Below are 21,972 nucleotides of genomic sequence, written 5' to 3' on the forward strand. Positions count from 1 at the left end.
TGTTTCTCATCTGCTCAGTTAGCAATAATGCATAATTTAGGCTTTCAGCAATGATCTACCCAGCCAAATTAATGAGGAAAATTTTCAACATTATTTTGAGACCAGACCCATAACTGAAGGATCTAGCTAGTGTTACTGAAGGATCTGGCTAGTTTGGGTAGCTGACTAAATGCAAGACTCTTTCCTGTGGATGTTCTGTACTGAATGGGCAGTAGCGTTTCTCTGAGTCTCTGATTACATTAGGTACTGTCATTCCTTTTTCATTCTGTGACAGGAGAGTCTCTCTTGACCCAAGGTCTTCTGCCTTCAAGGTGAAAAGTCTGGGGGACATAATTTAAGAGAAAATGATGAGATTGTGCCTGTCTTAGGTAAATAAGAGGAAACAAGTTGCTTTGCTTTATAGTTTTGCTCTAGCTAAAGTTCGGAGCAAAAAAAGCAAAGTTGTACATTCAGCATTACATTCATAGTCCTAAGAAATGGCAAGACCTCTATTGTGTGCAACACACCAGCATCACTAGGTACCTAGTGGGAAGTAAGCAGGGAAGTAAACAGTGTCACAATTACCAAACTGGCTGAACGTCTGAACTTTCCTTGTGTAATAGCAGGTATTCTTCTTCTTCAGTCTCGGACCTAATGCAGGATGGAATAATTATGATTTTTCTCACTGTATGCTGTGTTCCTGATTTTGCAGTCAGTCCCTTTGCCTGAATTAGAACCATCTCGTTGATAAGTTCCTGCGCTTACATTCTCTCTGAGGTACCAGTGCTAGGTTCTCCAAATCTTTCTAGCGAAAAGTGTTTAAAGAAAACCTTATATGTATGCTTCTCTATAAGGTATACTGTCATCTTCCACCTGAGGATCCTGTAGAATTCCTCCAGCCACTTCCGTATTTCACTTCTCTGTGTTAGTTTGCCTCTGTTTCACAGATCACTGGATTTTCCCTGCCAGGTAACCATTTTCATCCTCCAAGGGATCTTAAATTTTTCTGGGGAAATGAGAGTGCCAGTGCTTTGGTTTTTAGAGTTTTGTTTGTTTGTTTTCAATATTTGCATGGAAAAGTGGTGTATCTTTTCTACCTGAAACATGCAAATGTAATGTCTTGTAACTGCTATACCGTGCTTCTAGGGACAGTATCAGTTTTAGTCTTTTATAACTTTTCAATTGTCTAGAATGTTCATTCATGCCATGTTTTCTATTCCTATTAATGCTTACAGGCATTATGAGAGCCAGGTTCATAAAAGAATTACAGATCTCTATTTATAATGTTACCTATCAACTTTTAACCTGTTATAAAATGCCTCAGACATGAATAATTAGACCACTATATTCATCCCAGACATCCTACGTGCGGCTGGTGCTGTTTCATCTGTGACAAATCTGGCAATCACATAGCTGAACATTGTCACTTTTTTAAGAAAATAATAAATATTTTTTATCTTTCTCCTTAATAATTCTAGATACTATTTCACTTGTTTAAATTTACTCCTTAATTCAATGATTTTTTTTTTCCTTATAGCTTTTGGACATTTTTGAATCAGATATGGCCATTTGCTAATATATCATTATCACTAATTTTGTTTATGTTTGTAACCAGCAGTATTCACATTTACAAATACTAAATACTGAAAAGATGAAGACTAAATTAGACTTGTTTTACAGAGCATAAGTTCTATCTCTTCTGTCCCTATTCCTGTTTATTATCTGAAGGCACATTGCTGCTGCCACAAACTCACTCCTTCATCTCCACATATTCCTGCTATACAAGACACTTCTGCTGGTTGTATAGTTTTCTTTTTGTTTCCCATTAGGTGTAATAGAAAGTATTTTCAGTGCTTCCTTTTAACATCTAGAATAGTTAACATTTTTCTCAGACATTGAAAGTAGAATCTAATCTGTCTAGCACTGAAAAGCTTTCAAATTTACGCTGTATTCATGGAAAGACTTTAGAGTGATACAGACAGCAGTTCAAAAAGAAAAGGAAATCAGAAGAAAAGCTCCTTAAATTTCCAATTAATTCACTGATTTGTTATTTCAAATATTAACTGCAAAGCAATTAATTATCATATTCCTTTTGCTGTGGCAGTGGCTGCAGAACTGTGTGTTCTTCATTCAGCAGAAGTCTGTTCTGGTCACAGCTGTGTATACAAAGCTGCAAATGAAAATGAGATATACACTTAAAGGCTCTCAGTCTGTTTCCCTTTGCAGCATTCATCTGCTTGTTCTTTACCAAACCCCAGAAAACATCCTCCTAAAAGGACAGAGCAAAAGTAAATAGCGAGAAGATTTGTTTTTTCTCTTGATAAACATGTCATGCAAAGTGACTTTCCAAACATATCCCATTTCACGGAGATAAGTTAGAAACCTTGAACTTCAGCATTGTTTGTTGCCCATAAGCATGAATCCTCAAAGCCCCTGTTCCTCCTGTTTCCAATTCCAGGAGCTGTTAACTAAAGTCTTGTTTTGGCACGTGGACCCATGTTGTTAAATTTAGAGAGTCACTTTCTGTATTTTCTAATAATGGAGGAGCTGTCTCTTGCATTTGTTTGCTGAACATCTCAGAGCATTGGAGATGGGATATTTTTTGCTTTCCTTTGTGATCCCCTGTATGTTAAAATTTTATGTAATCTTGAATCTCTTAAGAGCTAGCACTACTGGTTTCGGGGCTCTTAGTACTGCATGTGGGTGGGGACTTGGCACAGCAAAGCCTGAAACAGATCTAGACAGAAGATAACTCATGTGAAAGACAACTGGAAGGATGGATGCTACCTTTAAACGTGTCATGAAAGTGAGAGGAGTATGAATTAATATATTCATATAGCATCCCCTTTTTTTTGCCATCCACTTCACATAAAGTGCTACTAAAATGCAGCTACGTCTGATGTAGTGAGTTTAGATACAGTTCTTTTTGCCAGAAACACCAGGAAGCAATTTTTTTCCCATCAGGGCAGCATTAAGGAACATTTCTAATTGCATGGAGCAAATAGGTCCTCGACTTTTATGCTTTGCTTTGAAAGATGCAGCACATTTCCTTTGAGTCAAGAACATATGCTGAAATACGTTACATTTAAGTTCTTCTTAAAGCTATATTGCTGTATGATTTGTACCATCTGATTTTCAGACTTGCTCCATGAGTCTCAACATGGAATGGAAAAAGAAGGACAAATGTTGCAGCAAATAAAAGAAACATGTGTTTTCTAAGTCTTCAATGGCTAGGGATGCTTAAAGAGCAGCTTTCATCTGACTCCTACTCTGAGGGTTTATCATACTTGCATTTCCACGATGGTTTTTTTACTGAACAGTCAGGATATTGTTGCATAGGAGATGAAAAAGTATAAGTGAAACCACAAAGAGTACAGTTGTAGCTGAGGCCCCAGCTGCTAGTAGAGGATAATACAGTGTTACTAACTATGGATGGCCCATCTCACTGGTGTCATTGAATGGGTTAATCAGCAGTAACTGTGTTTGGGGTTTTAGGACTCCTGCCATCTTCTGTTCCAAGTAAGGACAATCCTACATCTTTTAGAGGTTGTGTTTTGTTTCTTCTTTGTGTTGTCTTCTCAGTACCCTGCATCACAGCAGCAATCCATCCAGGAGTTTCCACAGAATACTGATCATGCTTCCTTTAGGAGAAATCACTTGCTTATCTTATCTGGTCAAAATAATTTTTTCACTGTGCTAAGCTATTATCCCATAACTAATCAGTTAAGTGATACTCCTTTTTATTGCTCCTACCATAAAGATCCTTACAAAGATCTTGAAGGACCTGACCTCATTATGAGGCTGAAAAGATTACGCAACTGAACTTTGTTTTTAGTTTCTACAAGGCAGGACTTCCGTATGGATTCATCTCTATATTTGTCTTCCAGTAGATGGCCTTTTACTCCCCTCTAGAAAGCACTGTGCAGCAACAAGAGTGTCCTTTTTTCTTTCCACAACAACTTGCTCTTTTGTCTAGTTTCTTACACTTCCCTGATTACCATAATATATGCATAGCATCAGTGTTAAGGCATAATGCTGGAATATTTAGGGAATTTGCCTGAACTTTCTTCCAGCAAAACATTCTGGTACATGGTCCACAGAAGTGTATTTAGCTGTAAAATTGGTGGCATTTAAGTTAAACTTTGACAAAGATGCATGATGTCCATGAAAAACTTTCAGGATTAATGGTAGAGTTTAGAACTTGCTTAAAGAAATGTTAAAAAAATAAAAAGGCTTTGTTTCATTTTCGTATAAATTAATATCTGTGTCAAATTCTTATTAAATGTGTATTTCTCCATGTGAAATACAGAGAAAACTAACTTATTTCCTTCTCAATCTTTACAAAAATTATTACTATTTTTTAGGACACACAACTCACTTGAGTATTGTAAGAGTTAAAATCAAGAGATGTTACAGAACCTTAGCCAAAAGCATACCCCTTAAGAGGGGCAGTTGGATGCCTTGTTGTTTCAGGTTTCTCTTAGTGCATTCATTCTGTTCTGCATTCAGACCAGTTCTGTAGTGGTGGTCATTTATAATCATTAATCTAGCTCATTGATATTGTAATGGGCTCCAAACATTCTCTGTGGAACTTACATGCTCCACTGCATTTCCTTCTAAATAACTAATGATGACTTCTTCGGTCTTGTCATTAACCAGATTACCTTTCTCCAGCCAGTTCTCTTATTGATTTGTTTGCTTGGAGGGTCATTTTGATTTTAAGTTTTCACACTCTTAAAAGAAACTCAATATTGGTGAGTGTAAGAGCATTTTACATGACTGAACAACACTGCCCAAGCAAAGGTCCAGATACTATACTTATTTTTGTGAAAGAGGCTTCAGCTGTTGACTCAGAGGCTCCTAAAAACTATGCTCTTTCCTTTCAGACTGTTTTTCTAGGCATTATAATTTGTGAAAGAAAATTGGAGAAAACTAGCCAACAGTCTGGGTACTTGGGATTATACTTCATAGCCTATATATAGACTTATACATAAATATACTGTGCAGTAAAGTCAAGGAATGGCCAGGACTATGAATGGCTTTCAGTTCTTGGAAGATTCACGCTTAAGTTGGGTAGTCAAATTGTTCCAGGTGTACACAAACACAGAGAAAGATGTGCTAGACCTTCAGTGCTTTGTGTATCACTACCAACTTCTTGAGTTCAACCACAGTGAATTGACTGCTTTGTGTAATTGCACACTGGTATCACTCTGGGTGGCATGTAGGATTCTCCATTCCTCACATGTCTGAACTTGTCTCTTTTGTGGTTGGGCTCATGATGGACGTGTTTCAGAGAAGCAGTATCAGTGTGGCTGCTGTGATGACAGCTATTGATGAAGGTGCAGTTAACTGCTCAAAACTTTGCAGTGGATTAGTTAAGGGTTGATGTGGAGCAGAGACAGGGGGAGACACACATGATATAAATTATGCTGAAATGTTTGTCTCTCTTCCATCGGGTGCTTGTAGCAGCTGCACTGTTCCTTGTACACTTCTTCCAAAGCAATCATTAAAAGAGGAAAGTCCAAACCATTTCTGTTTTATTGATTGTTCTGAGAAAATTGTGGCATGCTTTTACATGCCGTGTTATGCCATATGAACACATGGGAGATTCAAGGTATTGAAAATACCTGATTCTACTGGAATTGGTTCACTGGAACTTTTCACTGGTCTTTCCTGGAAAAGTAAGCTAGAAAGAAACTGGAAGTCAAAGAGATCTTTGATCTGAGATTGCTGCAGCAATCTGCAGCATTTCCATAGTTCATTGTGTGTTCTCCTTATCCTCTACTTCCTTTCCTTCTAGGTCAATGTCATAGCTTTCTTCTGCTCCCTGACCCTGTGTGCATGACACAGATGAGCTGTCTACCAGCTAACTGTATTTCTAGGGGATCTGAAAGCAGAAAGGAAATACCAAACAGCTATTGAAGAACGGGCCATAGTCCCATATTGTCACTAGTCCTAGTACATATCCAAGGGAGGAGGGGTTGTATGTAAGGTCCTGCACTGAATGAGATACAGCTGCATACCACCTGCCCATTTACTCTGCCCATCTCGTGGCATGTAGCTATGAATTCTTCAGTTGTTTTGAAGATCTTAAGCTTAATGACAACTTGTTTTCTTGAACAGAGGCTGATCCACATCTTGTCTAAAGATTACTGCTGCTGTTTGAGAGCTTGGGGAAATGTTGATGGTCCCTTTCAGTGAAGTGTTGCCGGCATTCCTCTACTTCACTATTAGGAGTGCTGTGAGTCCTGTTTTAAGTGGTTGAGCAGTCTGTCCCACAGATGGCCAGAACTCCAAGAGGAATGTTTTCTCCTTATTGTTTACAAGACCAATTAGCTCTGGAATTGAATTGATTATTCTCTATGAGTGACTGAAAATTCCTCAAAGTGAGAAGAAGTCAACTGTTGAACAAGATAAAAGCAGTCTAAATCATCTATTGCGGGGGAGATCTGCTAGTTACATCTTTAGTAACAATGCAGTGAAAGGAAAAAATAATTAGTGGACACATACAAAAATTGTCAAATGTTATAATATTTCAGTTATAAATTGCTCTCACTCTGAAATGGTACCTTATTTCTGGTTTTCTAGTTTATCTGTCTTAAAGGTCTGTCTTGTCTTGGTTTGGGTTTGCTATGCCTCTGAAACATGATGGGTAGTCATATATTCTCATACTGTAGTCCACAAAACTAGCCTCTTTCTTTCAGGCCTATGTCCTTTGAAGAAGGCTGAGTATCCATTTGGATCATATTTGATGAGCTGAGCATATCTTTGGGATTATATGTGCTTCGGAATATGCATGGAATTATCTTTGTAAATGTTAAAGAAAGCTGCATGGAGCAAATTGGGTGTCCGTTTAAACCACCATCTGGTTGCTGTAGTCAGCAATGTACTGGAAAATTTAAACCAGGCTCTTTTGTTTGTCATCTTCTATCTTCTTTTTATACTTCTGGAAATACTGACAGAAGTCGTGGATGCTTCTCCTTTCTTATTGTCTGCTGTTCTTGTACTTCAGGAACTCTGAATTCTTTAAGCCCTGACTTCATTCAAAGTCCCATCCTAGAATTAAGACAAGAAATTAAAGAGTTAACATTGTCTTTAGTGTTGCATTAGGTATGGTATTAAGGTTCCCAAAGTAAGTGGAAGGATCAAACCTGAGTCATGTTTCAGACTATGGATTCAGGAATATCACACTGCATAAGTTAAACTCTTCCAATATTGGAATGTTTTCTTTACAACCATGGGAGCTGAAAACTTCTTCTCTGTTTCTAATGAAAGTTTAAATTTTTCAGTTTGTGGATGTGCCATGTTAGCCACATAAGCACACCAAATGATAGCCTTGGACTGTACCTTTGGCACAGCTCATGGTGCCCTGAGTAACATTCACTCAAAGCTGAGGAAATGCTGCCACATGAAACACTTCATACTGAAGGATAATTATGGGGAATTTGAAAGGGACTAGAGGATGATTAACATTTGTGTAAACAGCAAGGTTCTGGATTTTGGAGATAGAATTAGATCAGTGCTGTATAAATTCATTTTTTGTTTTTGTTTATCTGGCAAGTGGTTTTTTGATAAAAGGGCTCAAGATCAAAGTGCAGAAAAACAATCATACCATCTAGAAGATTCTACTCTTTCAAAATCCTTTAGCTCACTCAAAGTAGGGTGCTACAAGCTTTGCCCATAATAGATCCACTTCTCAGTGAATTCACTGTTCATATGAACTGTCTGGGCTACCTCCAGAACACATGAGTTCATTCTTCAAATCAGCTGGAGATGAATCTTTTCCTTCTTACCTGAGTGCCTCAAAACTAGCTTTCTGCTCAACCGCAGTGCTAATCCCCCTCTCTCTGTTCTCTCTTGCAGCACTCCCCCAACAAATCTGTTCAGGTCAGTCTGCTTAGCTCTCCACTATATTTGTCCTGAGTCTGACACAGGTTGTTCCAGGCAAATCTCACTAAATCTCTTTCACTCTTTGTTTTTTCACATCATAAACTGTGTCTTTCTACCTGTTGTCCACAGGAATCACCTATCTAAGTCTGCTGTTTGAAGCCATGTTCCTTTTGTAGAGTGAAAAACATCTTGTTTGTGAAGACTTCTTGCCTGCAGCAGCACCCTTACGTCTGGCAGGATTTTGCTAGTATTCTCACAGGTCAGGAGAGGCAATCCAGGGTGCAGCCAGAGCTGTGCATACCCCTCTGGAAGACACCTCCACCCTGCACCCCGCGCAAGAATCCCCACTCCCCTCCATCCTTCAGTTACCCTGTCTGCTTTTGCTGTCATGTCACATCATGTCATGTCATATCAGACACAGAGGCTTCTGGGGTCCTTTCCTGAGGATGTCCTGGGATCCCTTCTGGGAGGACCTAAATGGTATCAGTGGAAAGAGTAGGTTTGTGAATAACCTGAACTCATCTGCCTGCTTGGATAGCAAGGATGCCAAAAGTTCTGTCTTAACTGTGTCTGACACCAACGTGTTCACAAACCATCATAGCAGGTATGGTGCAAGTACAGCCAATAAAGCTGAACCTGCTTTTAATTAGAAGGATCATTAATCCTATGACATTGCCTTGCATAAATCCTGAACTTTAAGGATTAAAACATCTTAAGCAGGGAACTACTTAAGCCTGTCTAACAGTTTTTATCTGCTGAGGAGGTGAAATTCTGCTGACCTTACCCACGTCCTTCCCTCTTCTCTGCACCTGGCTGTGCTCTTCCACAGCTTGCTTTGCACGAGCTTTCATCAGATATTTCTGAGAGTCAGTGCAATTCAGTAGCTCAGGGAAAAGGCTGAATCTTCTCAGCAAGAGGCCTGCTGAGTATCAGAGCTGGTATAAGGGGTGGTTCAGAACCATGTGGCCAGCAGCGAGTGAGGGGAAAGAAAAAGAGAAAGGAGTGAGACCTGTCCCTTGCAGCAGGAGTAAAGTTTTAGTTTGGCTTAACTGCATGTTGAACTTCACCATCAGGAAGACAGAGTTAATGCATCCAGTTATTAAAATTAAGAAAATAATGTATGCTAGTATATGAGATTGAGCCAGAGCTACTTATGGCTAAGACTCCATGTAAAGAACTGATTCTTAAGCTGATTTGTGACACTGATTTTACCATTATGCTCTTTAAACTATTCACTAGAAAACCTTCCTTTAAAAAATTAAGTTTTTATCTAACCTTGTAGCAATCTCTGGCTTCTAGAGCATTTTCCTTAAAAGTAGCAAATGAGTCTCAGTTTTCTTCTGATTTTTCTATGCTCTTAGGACTATGATTTAAGGACTGTAGAAACTGTCTATACACTTAAAGAGCAGAATGAATCCTGGTGTACACATCTTACATGAATATGCTTATACAACTTAAGAGGAAAGTGTGTGACTGCTTATTCTTTATTGTGTAGTTTAGCTTTATTTGAGCTTCCATCTCAAACTACGGGGATAATTATGTGACCTGCTCCTTTGCTTTTTGTTTTTTAAAAAATAAGGAAAATAAATTTTTAAAATTAGACATATGCACATTCTGTGTCTGGTTTCTATTTATATCTCTTCTTGTCAGTTGAAAAAGCAAATCAGTAAGAGAAACAATTCTTGAATGTTTTTATTTTGTTTCAAATTCTAATTTAAACAGCCATTCTCTCAGGAACACATCTTTTTCATGATAGGTCATAAAATCTCCCAATGCAAAATTTTATGAATGATTAATTGAAAAGGAATGACTTTTATTTTTAGAGTAGAAAGTGTTATGAGAAAGAAATGGGGAGTGTACACAGTATATTGCTGTTTAGGTCCTACTTATGGATTAGTTTTCCTAGAATTCTTGGCTTTCTGTTTGCTATAAGCACTAGATGTATGGAGGAAATTAGGCTATAGGTATCTTGTGAACAAGGCATGTGCAGAGCTTAGCCTACTAACCAGATGTTCGTTGTGAAGTTCCAGTATTATCAATACTCATGTTTTTGTTCATTTTTTGTAAAATTGTAGCTCCTTTAGACACCCTAAGAACATGCACACTTTTATTTTTAGGGGCTTCTGTTTGTTTTTGTTCTTTTCTACCAGGTTGCAATCTTGCAGAGATATAGAAAGAATCCTAAGGATGTGATACTTACTTATACCAGAAACACTAAAAAAACTAAAGGCCAGGAAAGACTCTTCCAACACTTAAAGAAAAATAAATTAGTCTGTTCTCTGTTATATTTCCAGGAGACTGATTTACAGCTCTCTGACTTTATGACTCTTGAATGACTTCATGCCTGTGGTAAAGCAACCTGTGGAAATTGTGTGTCCTACCATAATTCAAAGAGGACAGCTACACTGCCCAGGACTCCAGTCTTCTTGGATACTTGTTGTACATAAAAAATGATGGGAATAGGGAGCTTTAATGTATATTCATCAAGGCAATCCTTGTGTTTCTGGGAATTTACCAATGTGACTTTTTGGGGCAGATTTCATACACCAGCTGCAGTAAATATTCTCCTACTGCTCTGGGCATTTTTAAAGTTGTCACAGTGTTGTGACAACATTGTAGATAGCTATTTCTTGTGCTGAAAGCAGCCTGGATACAGCATCAATGACTGCAATTCAGTCTAAGTCCTAAATATTTATTGGTGTTCTGGGTAGATTTTGCAGCCTTCGCTGAGCTCCAGGCTTCTGTGGCTAGGCTGCTGTCACTGTGAAAGATAACTAGTTTTGAGATAGCTCAGATGTGTCTACACTTCATACATACACTGACAGCAGCATAAACACATCATTTAGCATTCCTGGAGTTTGCATCACTTCGGGTCAGGTGCCATCTGTCAGCCACATACAAACCAGAAACGAAATGTAAAAAACAGTTTAATATGCACCTTAAAAGCCAAGGAAATACGAAGCAGCTGCCCTCATGTTTCTCAAATGTTGGCCATTTTTATCCAGAAAGTGGTATCTTCTAAGACTTCTTTCTCCACTATATCTCTGAAACATGAGAAAAAGTCCTCTTCAGGCACTAAAAGATAATAAACTACTCACAGGACAATTAAATCTGTAGAGAAGAGTTAGGATTTTGCTAGTGGCACAGCAGCAGCAGCAGTACAGGCTGGGCAAGTGTTTGAAGACCAGTAGAGCAAAAATTATGCTGAACAGTGAAAAGTACTTCCTGTTAAGCCTCCCAGCTCCTTCTTAGTGAGCTGTTGTTTTAAAATTACCTTGGAATTGGTATTAGCTGCTTTGCAGTAGAAGAGCAAAGTGTTAGTTTAGCTGTATATGAACATGATTAACATGAAGACTGCAATCTCCATCCTTAAGCACATGGTATGACTGAGTTTGCTCCACTGCAAGGGCATGGTAGAGTGTGTATAGCTCATTGCCCTGTGCTGTGGGGTCAGATTTAAACACTCCGTGATTTGCTTCATTTGTTACTGGAACTTGAGATGCAGTAATTTGTGGTAGCAACCAAAGTAGCAGTTGTGGATTCCAGTTTTCACTCATTCTGACTGGTACCTTCCTTCTTTTCTTTCTTTCTTCATCATGCAACATTGAACACTATTTACTCAGCTGTGGCCTGGAGACAGGAAGGAGCAACGTGGTCATACACCAAAACTGCTTTTGTTTATTCCAAGCAGCTCTTGGCAGACAATGTGGTGTATGGGCAAATGTAATTTTCGTCATGGTCTTCACTGACCTTGCTGTAGGGAATAGGAAAACAGTCATCACAGCAAACTGTAGATACCTCCTAAGGTCTGTGGTGATCCCACTTCCTGTGTAATAGGTACCCAACTATAGTCTGAGAAACTGATACGATTTCTTGGTCAGGCGCCTGGGCTGTCTACAGGCTGAGTTGTGTTGTGGCCTAAAAGAGTCTGCCTGTGTACTTCACAGGGAATGACTTGGCGCCATTTCCCCAGGAATAAGAAGCAAAGGGCTTCTTTCTTTAGAGAAGGAACTTCTCTGCACCACCTCAGCTTTGTGTGCAGTTCTCATCTAAATAGACCATTTGCTCAAAAACTGAAACCATAATTAATTCTGCTTTAATTGACAACAAACTTCATCTTCTAATGTGCTGGTTGCAGAGGATCTCTGCCACCCTTTCCCAAAGTCTTTTGGAGCAGACTTCTGCTTTTGTTGTATGTTGTTTTGTGGTAGAGGACTAAGTATGATGCTGTGACTTGCTATGAAGAGAGAGAAGAAAATAATTATTTATAATTATAAATAATTATAAGTTTTAAAAGTATGTTATTTCCAGCAAGTGAGAGATCTCTATTTATGCTTCAAAAGTAAAGCTTGCTTAGGACCGTGTTACCTTCTCAAGCTACTTTTGTCTATCAACCACATAGGGACTGAGAATGAAGTGCAACTTTCTCTATAAACCTCATCCTTCAAAAAAAAACCCCTCAAACTCTTTCACCTTCAAGGGTAGAAAAGAGGAGGCTAAAAATCAAAATCAGTGGAAAGGGGCTTTGCTGATTAAAGGGGCAGATTATCCTTCTAGAGCCTGCCTGTTCTAAATGCACAAAGGATGCTTTGTACACCGCTGGACACCACACTGTGAAAATCTAAAGAGGATCAAAGCAGAGCAACAGATATGACTGGGCTAAGTAGGGAGAGATGTAGAGGGTAAGGTAAACAGATTTAACTTTACATAAATGTAGCTACCCATAAATAGATTGAATAAGATACAACATGAAGAAGTGGTTATTATAATGATCTGTTGACAAATGAAAGAAAAAATAATGAAGAGCAAGAGGTATAAGGATGCATAAATAGGAATTTGAACTTAAACAAACAAAAAATGGAAATTGAGTATTGCACAAAGCTTCTAAATGATGTGACTCCTTCAGACCAACATGCAGACTTCTTAGCAAAGTTCAGAAGTTTAATAATACGCAGTATTATTCAAAGCCTTGAAGAGTAAAAGGTCCATATTGTCCATACTGTCAATTATGAGAAAGTGTCTGCTTCAAAAAGAGCTTTTTTTCTGTCCAAATTCTCTCTTTTCCTGTAACCTAATTCGTATGCTGGGCCTGTGGAAGATCACAGAATCACAGAATGGGTCATATTGGAAGAGACCACAGTGGATCATCTCAGAGCACATTGCACAGGATTGCATCCAGATGGTTCTTGAATATCTCCAGTGAGGGAGACTCCACAAACTCTCTGGGCAATCTGTCCCTGTTCCTCATGTTCAGGTGGAACTTCCTGTGTTTCAGTCTCTGCCTGTTGCCTCTTCTCCTGTTGCTCGGCACCACCGAGAAAAGACTGGATCCTTCCTCTTGACACCCTCCCTTCAGACACTTATAGACATTGATGAGGTGCCCTCTCTGTTGTCTCTTCTCAAGGCTGAACAGGTCCAACTCTCTCAGCCCGTGCTCATAGGAGAGATGGTCCACGCCATTAATCATCTTCATAACCCTCCGCTGGACCCACCCCAGGAGCTCCATGTCTCCCTTGTACTGATGAGCCCAGAACTGGACACAGCATTCCAAGTGAGAGACCTCACCAGGGCTGAGTACAGGGGCAGATCACCTCCCTTGACCTGCTGGCAATGCTCTCCCTAGTGCCCCTCAGGATACCATTGGCCTTCTTGGCTGCAAGGGCACACTGGTGGTTCACAGACAGCTTGTTGTCCATCAGGACCCCCAAGTCCATTTCTGCAGAGCTGCTTTCCAGCAAGTCGGCCCCCAGCCCAAACAGGTGCAGGGTGTTGTTCTTCCCGCAGGTGCAGGACCCCACATTTGCCTTGGTTGAATTTCAGAAGGTTCTTCTCTGCCCATTTCTCCAACCTGTTGAGGTTCTTCTGAAGGGCTGCACAGCCCTCTGGGGTATTGGCCACTTCTCACAGCTTTGTGTAATCAGCAAACTTGCTGAGGAGGCTCTCTGCTCCTTCATCCAAGTCATTGATGAATAATTTAAACAGTATTGGGTCCAGTATTGAACCTTGGGGGACATGAAACTTGCATGTATCTTACATGACCAGATAGTTTTCTTAAGAACTTAGGAAATGAAACTTGGGGATACTTTGCTTGATGACTCTTGAGCTAACAAAATAACAGAGAAAAATATTTTCTTTCCTCCATATTGTGTTATGAAAGAGAAATAGTGAGCTGAAAATTCAAAATTTATGCTTATGATAACTGGAACTTTTTCAATAACATCCTTTTGCAGTTATATATAAAACTTGCTGATACTTTTCTTGGGGACATTCAAGGAACTGATTAGCTAACATTGCAGGAAGAAACCCCACCATTCTGCTGAATACCATCATTAACCCAAGCTCAGATATACTTGGACTGAAGGACCAAGGTAGTATCTGCAATAGACAACAGCCTCTGATTTGTCTTTTAGCAAGAAATGACAATACAAACAAGTTACATATGCTCCCAGACACCTGTTATTTCAGTGAATTCACAGGAATGTAACTCAGCTCAGCATTCAGGTTTTGGAAGAAGAGAGATTCGGATGTATTTATCCCAACAGTAGAACAGGTTGCACAAATCCCTGCAATGGTACTGTAGTTCTGCACAGGCTGGGACTTTTGTGTGTTAGAGCAGATTTACAACTACAGAATTGGCTTTTCCAGATGGAGCAAAAAGACCTTTTCATACCATGACCCTAAACCCAAGGTGCTTCATTAGATAGAAGGTCCTCTCAAGAGTAGTGCAAAGTATAGTACTCTAGAGAGTGTCTATAATGGATGTCAAAGTGTCTGACAACAGTTCATCAGCTGTAGGCTTCCTCAACTGAAGAGGAAAATCATAGCTCTCGCTTCTCTTTCCTCCATTTGTTGGCTAATAATGTAGAGGAAGGAAAAGTCTGTAACTTGATTTTGGTGACAGTCCTCTTGCACTATTTCTTTAGTCAGCATTGAAAATATTAATTTGATTGGGTTGGATGTTGCAGTGGAATGTCCCCTTGATACTGCATACCTGCCTCTTGAAATATCTGATCAAGGCATAATATTTTGCCTTTCTCTTGCTTTTGTTGAACTGCCAGGCTTTGAGGAGTTGTGGAGATTGGGAGAAGCTCTCGTCCACGAGGGCTCAGTATTGAGGCCAGTCCTGCTTAATCTTTTTATCAATGATCTGAGCAAGGAGATTGAGTGCCCCCTCAGTCAGTTTGCAGATGACACCCAGTTGGGCAGAAGTGTTGATTTGCTGGGGGGTAGGAAGGCTCTGCAGAGGGATCTGGATAGGCTGGATCGATGGGCAAAGTGCTGGGTCCTGCCTTTGGATTACAACAACCACATGCGGTGTTACAGGCTGGTGGAAGAGTGGCTGGAAAGCTGCCTGGTGGAAAAGGATCTGGGGGTGCTGGTCAACAGCAGCTGAACAGGAGCCAGCAGTGTGCCCAGGTTGCCAAGAAGACCAGTGGCACCGTGGCTTGTATCAGCAATAGTGTGGCCAGCAGGACCAGGGCAGTGGTTGTCCCCCTGTACTTCAGCACTGGTGAGGCCACACCTCAAATCCTGTGTCCAGTTCTGGGCCCCTCTCTACAAGAAGGACATTGAGGTGCTGAAGCGTGTCCAGAGAAGGGCAATGAAGCTGGTTAAGGGTCTGGAGCACAACTCTTAGGAGAAGTGGCTGAGGGAGCTGGGGTTGTTTAGCCTGGAGAAGAGGAGGCTCAGGGCAGACCTTATCGCTCTCTACAACTACCTGAAAGGAGGTTGTAGGAACGTGGATGTGAGTCTCTTCTCCCGAGTAACAAGTGACAGGATGAGAGGAAATGGCATCAAGTTGCATCGGGGAAGGTTTAGATTGGATATTATGAAAAATTTAGTCACTGAAAGGATTGTCAAGCATTGGAATGGGCTGCCCAGGGAAGTGGTGGAATCACCATCCCTGGCAGTGTTCAAAAAACATGTAGATGTGGTGCTTAGGGACATGGTTTAATGGTGGACTTGGCAATGTTGGGTTAATTATTGGACCTGATGCTCTTAAGGGTCTTTTCCAACCTTCATGATTCTGTTATTCTAAATTGCGGCTGTCATCTGGAACAAGGTTGATTATTTGGATGAGAGCCTAATGAAGACTGTGGCAAAAGAACTCATGCTCTGTACCTCAGTCCTAATGCCTGTGCCCTTGTGATCCCCTCCCTGACAACTGCTTGGCTCTACTTCCACCCCTGGCTCTTTCTTCCATACTTTGCATTCTTCTGTATATAGAAGTACTGCAAAATTGCTGCTGTTCAGCTAGTCTTCTCTTTAACTCCAGTCCACAGCCTTTTGGACTATGAACATACAATCATTTAGGGCTTTTTGACATCAGTATGTTTCAATTCCCTTGGGATCCTATAAGATTCCCTAAGAGTCACCTCTTTTAGACTCCTTCTGCTGAACCACAGAGGCCCTTCTTGACCAGTTTTTCACAAAGCTGCTCTATAAAACAGGACTCATTTGATTGGTTTTCTTGTGTTTTTTGGATCTTCATTCTGTGCTTCCTATAATACAGTGACCAGATTTGTACACATTATTCCAAAAGAGACCATCCAGCTGCCTTACTGAATGCCAAAGTAATAATGTCTGTGGTTTATACTCTGTAGCCTTCCATACACAACCCAAAAACCTTGTTTGCCTTTGTTACTGCTGCCAGATGTTCTGTGGATGATTTTCAAGCGTATTGTGGGGAATGTCACCATGCCAGTGAATTTCAGCAAATTTAAGCAACTTTGAAATTATTTCTTTTTCCACATGGTTATATTCAAGTTGAACCAAACTGTGTTGTCACTTGAAACTGCCCTGTGTTGGTTACCCCTTTTTCATGTTGAATCACTACCTGTTACCAGTTTCTCTGCAGGAGCCTCTTCAATACAATTTCCTCTTCATCAGGCCTCTTTTGGATTATCTTTGCTGGAAACTCCATCTGAAGAGCCCTGCTCTTAGATTCTAGGGAGCAGTTATATTATCATTAGTACCCAGACTACTTGAATTGAGAGTAAAGGGAATATGAGGGTTTTTTCCTAGAGAGAAAGCAAGGGGAGGGAATGGCTTTTAAAAGAATTACGATGTTCTCACCTCTTTTCCTGCAGATTTGCTGACAGCACAGGAATACCACTGCCTGCTGCAGCTGCTTTGCCCTGACTTCCCAATGGAACTCACTCAGAAAGCAGCAAGGTGGGTCCTCATCCTCTCTTTAAGGGCAAGATAGTCCTACATGCATGGACTAAGGAACTAGATCTGTGGGTAAAGGTATGAACAGGGACCTTCAGCTTTTAAGGTTTGGGAAAAAGAGACACCCAAGAACGGGGCGTTTTTCTAGCAATGTGAAAGAGTATGTATTTAAGATATGCAGAGACTGAAACATCAGTGCAGAATGCTGCTGCTGGCTGTCCATGCAGATAAAAAATTATTAGCCAATGTGTTTTTAACTGACATGATTTTTAAACTCTATTTCAAATGTTGTTTACCATTCTTAAAATGTGTTCCCCCTTGCCCCAGCTTCCTATGGTTGATCACATTTAAATGGTACTAACCTCTGAAGGATTGCCAGTGTTTTAAAGTACATTTGGTAAGAACATGGTAGCTAATCTGTTTGAAATTTTATTTTAATCTAGACAAGGCAAAAAGCAGATAGTTGGCTCAGGGCACTGATAATGTGATATGGAATTTTTTACTGATTGTGCTTGCTGATTCCAGTCCAGCCCAGGCAGTTGATTATTAACTATCTGATAGTGAAAATGTAATAAGGTACGCGCATCTGTTGTTGGGGGGGGTTCAGTTCAGATCTCAGTAGGAGTGTGTGCACTCACACATACATATATGATCACAGCAAAGTTACTGGATAAATGCTTTCATTCCTAGCCATCTCAGCAGAGGAGGCACGGAAATTTAACTTTTGTCACGGTCCTAAATATGACAGTTGGGAATAGAGTCCAGATACATGATCAGAATATTAGCTGCTACCTATGTTGTTCATGGCCTAAATAATGAAAAGGTCCTATTTTTCTATTTGTCATTTTGTAATCTTTCTTTACCATTAGAGTCCCATGAAAATTATAATAAGAAAGGAAATTGAAAAAGAGAAGTGTTATCCATCTGCTAGTGCTTCTACTTGGCTGATGCACTGAATTCTTCCCAGGCTCCTAAGTGATGCTATCCAAACTGAACTGCAGTTTAATCTGTGTTGGTTCAATTACAGCTAAATGTTGAGAGTCACTTTTCCCTCCAGCTCATCAGTGGGCTTTTGGAGTTCAGTTGCTTGGCCCCCAATGCCAGACTAAGAAAGAATGCTAACCCTGTAGCAGAGATATATCTGCTGCTTCCTTTCATGGAGGTACACAAGCACCAGTCCCATGTGCTGGTGTGTATTTCATAGGATTCCAGCTGAGCTGAGCTGGAATTTGTGATGATGCGTGCGGTGAAGGAGACTTCAGCATATCTACACATGTTCTGATGTTTATGTCAAGGAATTTAATCCACAAGGCTGTTGTAAACTGGAGGCCCCATTCAGGGGCCTGCTGCACTGTTGTGCGTGTGCCATAGAGACAGACAAGCCGGCTTTGGGAGCAGGTGTTGGAGAGAAATGAGATCTCTGTCAGAGGCTCAGGTGGGGATGACCTCACTCCTACTTTTGGCTGGCTAGAGATTTACTTACACATTGCTATTATTCTGTTACAATCTACATGAACAATTTTAATAAAACTTGTCATGTTTCTGAACCGTCTTTCTCTTTGCTTACAACTGGTGCTCACTCTCTTGTCCTTTTTCTGGTCTACATTTCCCATTGTCTTCCTTGGTCTCTGCCAGTTAGAAGAGTGAACTTTGCAGGCTACCTTACAGCACCAGTTGATCAAGCCCTTGCAAAGCATAGTGTCACATGCAAATCTACTGACAGTGTTCCTCCTTCAGTCTGCACACCCCCAACGGTTGTGTTGCTAATTTTCTTTGGAAAGGAATTAAACAAAGTAGCAGCGGGAGTAGTCACAGCATTCACTGATGCAGCCAGGACCTGTGTAATTGCTGGAGCTCTTGGGAAGAGCACAGTCGTAGTTGTAGTCTTTGTGCTGCATGACTGAGATGATCTCACAGCACGGTGCAGTCCGCTTGTCCAGGAGCTGTTGCTATGCACTGATAACAAACACCGGGACTAAGATCGGGAAATGTCAGAACATAAGAACAGGGGCTGCAACAATATAGGTTTTATTCACGTGACATCTGAGAGCTCCATTTTTCTGTTCCTGATGCTACACAAATGCAGAAGTCATACCCCAAAAAAAACCCATGCTCTCTGTGTCTGTGAGATTTCTTGGATGTTTTTTTTCTTCAAAGGGTTATAGCCATTAGCAGATTAAAGATTTTAATCTACAGAGATACCTTTGATGTTCAGAGATACCTTTTGGCTTTCTGAATCTTGAAATTGCAGAAGGAAAGAAAATGAAGGGATCTTTCTGGTTTGATGCCATGATTTCAAGATCTGTACCTGAGCGCTGACTTTTCCCTTGTTAGAGAAACACAAGGAACTCACTACCCACATTTGAGTAGTGGGGAGAAGAGTAATTCACAGCTCCTATGCGGTTTTATGTGATGTGGAAGGTCATGTTACACTGATCAGTGCTAATGGAACTGGGGCTTGCAATTCAGTATCCCTATCGTTAAAAGATTATCTGAGAGTGCAGATCTTGCCCTTTCTGTATGTTTTGCTTATTTTTGCCCCCATGTATGAGTAATTAAGCCAAGTCCCTGAGGACTCATTTGAGCCAGCTTGGCCTTCAGACAGATTGTGTCGGTTAGCCTTTTTAATGGTAGCAGAAAACAGTATAAGTCCTTTCAATGTGCCTGGTCTAGAGTTTTCCTGGGGACATCCTGTCTAGTCTGGATTTCTGAGATTTTAACCACAATCAGTAGACCATAAAGTTTCCCCACTGGCACCACAGCAAGGCTTTCCTGCCAGCCAAACCTGCTTGAACCCTGAAAGACCACTACACCCTTTACCAGAGTCCCTCAAGTGTAGGCATTTTTCTTCAGTCCTTTCCAAAGTTCCTCCTTGATTTTCATTATTTGTTGAGTGCCACCTAACTAACTTTACTAACTTTGTAAATACCTCTGTTCCCTGAGGGCTTAAAGTCTAAATTGGACAAGAAAGAATGAAAAAAAAATCCCTTGAAATATGGAATACCTGGTGAACTCTCTTGAGTTGCAGTTCAGACTTTCAGATTTTGCCCTCAGTTTTGGTTCTGCTATCTAGTTACAGTCCTTAGCTAGGATGTTCTTCTTGCCAGATATTCAGGGAAGAGGTACAGATATGTTGCATATGATGCTCTCCCAGCTTCAAGAGCTCATTCAGCTGGCTATGTGGGGAAATAGCCAGCTGCAGTCAATCTCCTCAGAAATGATTGTGTTGGATTTAAAGACTTCTCAACATTTCTGGCATGCAAACTCCTGGGCCAAGCGGAGTCAGTAACCCAGCACCAGAGTGCACCTGCTTCTATTTAGATGCTCCTCCATCACATATGTGCTGTATAATCTTCCTTAGAGGCTCCTTACTGTCTTTAACAGCAAAAAATGCCCAGCAAATTCTCATACCTCTGCCTACTTCCTCATGCTCTCCTCTAAGTAAGAGACTGGGACTTGGTGCTGCAGAACACAGCCATTGACCATAGTTTTAGATTTAACAAGTGAAATGATTTGAGTATTATGAAGGTGATGTAATATTGTCTCTGTGTATAACAAATATGTAAAAAAACTCTCTGCTGTTGCTCTCCTGCATCTTCAAGATGGAGAAATGCACTGGGAAAGGCTTTGGTGCTTTAAGGGTACCTGGAAGACAGACCATCATTTCAAAGGAGGAAATGCAGCTCATCAGTGATGTGGCCAACTGCATTTCCACTGCTTAAACAGTGGTTGGAAATGCCACTGGCTGAGCAGTATTGCCTGAGAAGATGCTCTGCCTGCCAGCTTCAAAGCCATTTCCTTGATGTGGCCACTGACAATCTCAGTAACATGCTTATTAGTGAGAATTAAGAACTGAAGCTACTGCTTCTTTAGAAAGGATGAGAGGAGGCTTCTGGAATGTAATAAATAAATCAGAAGCACTTTGACATCTTCAAAGGGTTTTGTTTTAAATACTGGCTTTTCTCCTGGGGACCCTCTCAGTCCCAGTCTTTCTTCTTTGAGATAATTAATTCAAGCTGCTCTACATGTTTGATTTTGCCACAGTGAACAGAACTGGTCTGAGTGGCAGGGAAGTCTTGCAAGATCTTATGTTCTTCTAGGTCAGCCTCCCACACAGCTCCCTGGAGTCTTTTATATGAGACAGAGCAGTGTTTCCCCAGCAATGTGTTTAGACAACTGATGCTGCAGAGTTGTTCTGTAGATTGCATTTGTCCCTGTGTTCAAAAGGATCCTAATAGATGACTGGTATTTTGGCTATAGTGAACTGACAATCCTTCTCATATGACACAGTATGCCAGATACAGACTGTACAGGGTTAGTAGACCTACATACAGTTGAGAGAAAGTACTGAATGCCTTTCTTTAGCATTGTCTGAATGCTCTGGGGTTTTTTCCATCAAAGTGGAGTATGCTCTTCTGTTTTACAGTCTAAGCTGTCATTGATAGATGAGTTTAATTTTCCCCACTTCAGAGACTGACCTTTTAATCCTTATGTAGTGGCAGTGACCAGAGCCTTGGTTTTGTTTTCATTTTTATTTGCCCTAACTTACTTCTGAAATCCACAGGTTTTTTCCTGAAAGGAGTTGCACTTTGCTATCATTTATATTTCATCTTTATGGCCTGTGGCTGATATTTTCCATATTCAAGAAGTATGCTTCAAAATAGGGATGCATGCAGCTCCCTGTATGCACCTGGGACTTAGCAGAGAGAAAGAGGACATTGTCACTTGTTCAAGAAGTCTTCAGTTGCCATGAAATTTGACCTGATAGTCAATGATAGACCTGATATGAAAAGAGACTGATTCATTTATCAGGAAAGGAGGATAAGATGTTCAGTGTGCAATTAGAAAGCTGATTGGTGCTGTTAGTGCAATGTTATTTCCTCTTTAGTCAAGTAGAGTTTGTTTGACCACAGATTGTGAATTAGCAACTAT

The 21,972-nt window shown here is 40.5% G+C and overlaps 1 protein-coding gene across 1 annotated transcript in view; it reads left to right on the forward strand.

Annotated features, from left to right (window-relative positions):
* CUNH11orf49 (chromosome unknown C11orf49 homolog) overlaps positions 1 to 21,972 on the forward strand; it is an 81,610-nt gene that overhangs the window by 49,373 nt on the left and 10,265 nt on the right. Inside the window, exon 4 of the mRNA XM_027641982.1 lies at positions 16,959 to 17,043. Coding sequence (XP_027497783.1) covers positions 16,959 to 17,043 — 85 coding nt within the window. The remainder of the gene's footprint in view (positions 1 to 16,958; positions 17,044 to 21,972) is intronic.

Source organism: Corapipo altera, unplaced genomic scaffold (assembly GCF_003945725.1).
Source record: "Corapipo altera isolate COAL_440 unplaced genomic scaffold, ASM394572v1 23b, whole genome shotgun sequence".
In the NCBI taxonomy this organism is placed as follows: domain Eukaryota; kingdom Metazoa; phylum Chordata; class Aves; order Passeriformes; family Pipridae; genus Corapipo; species Corapipo altera.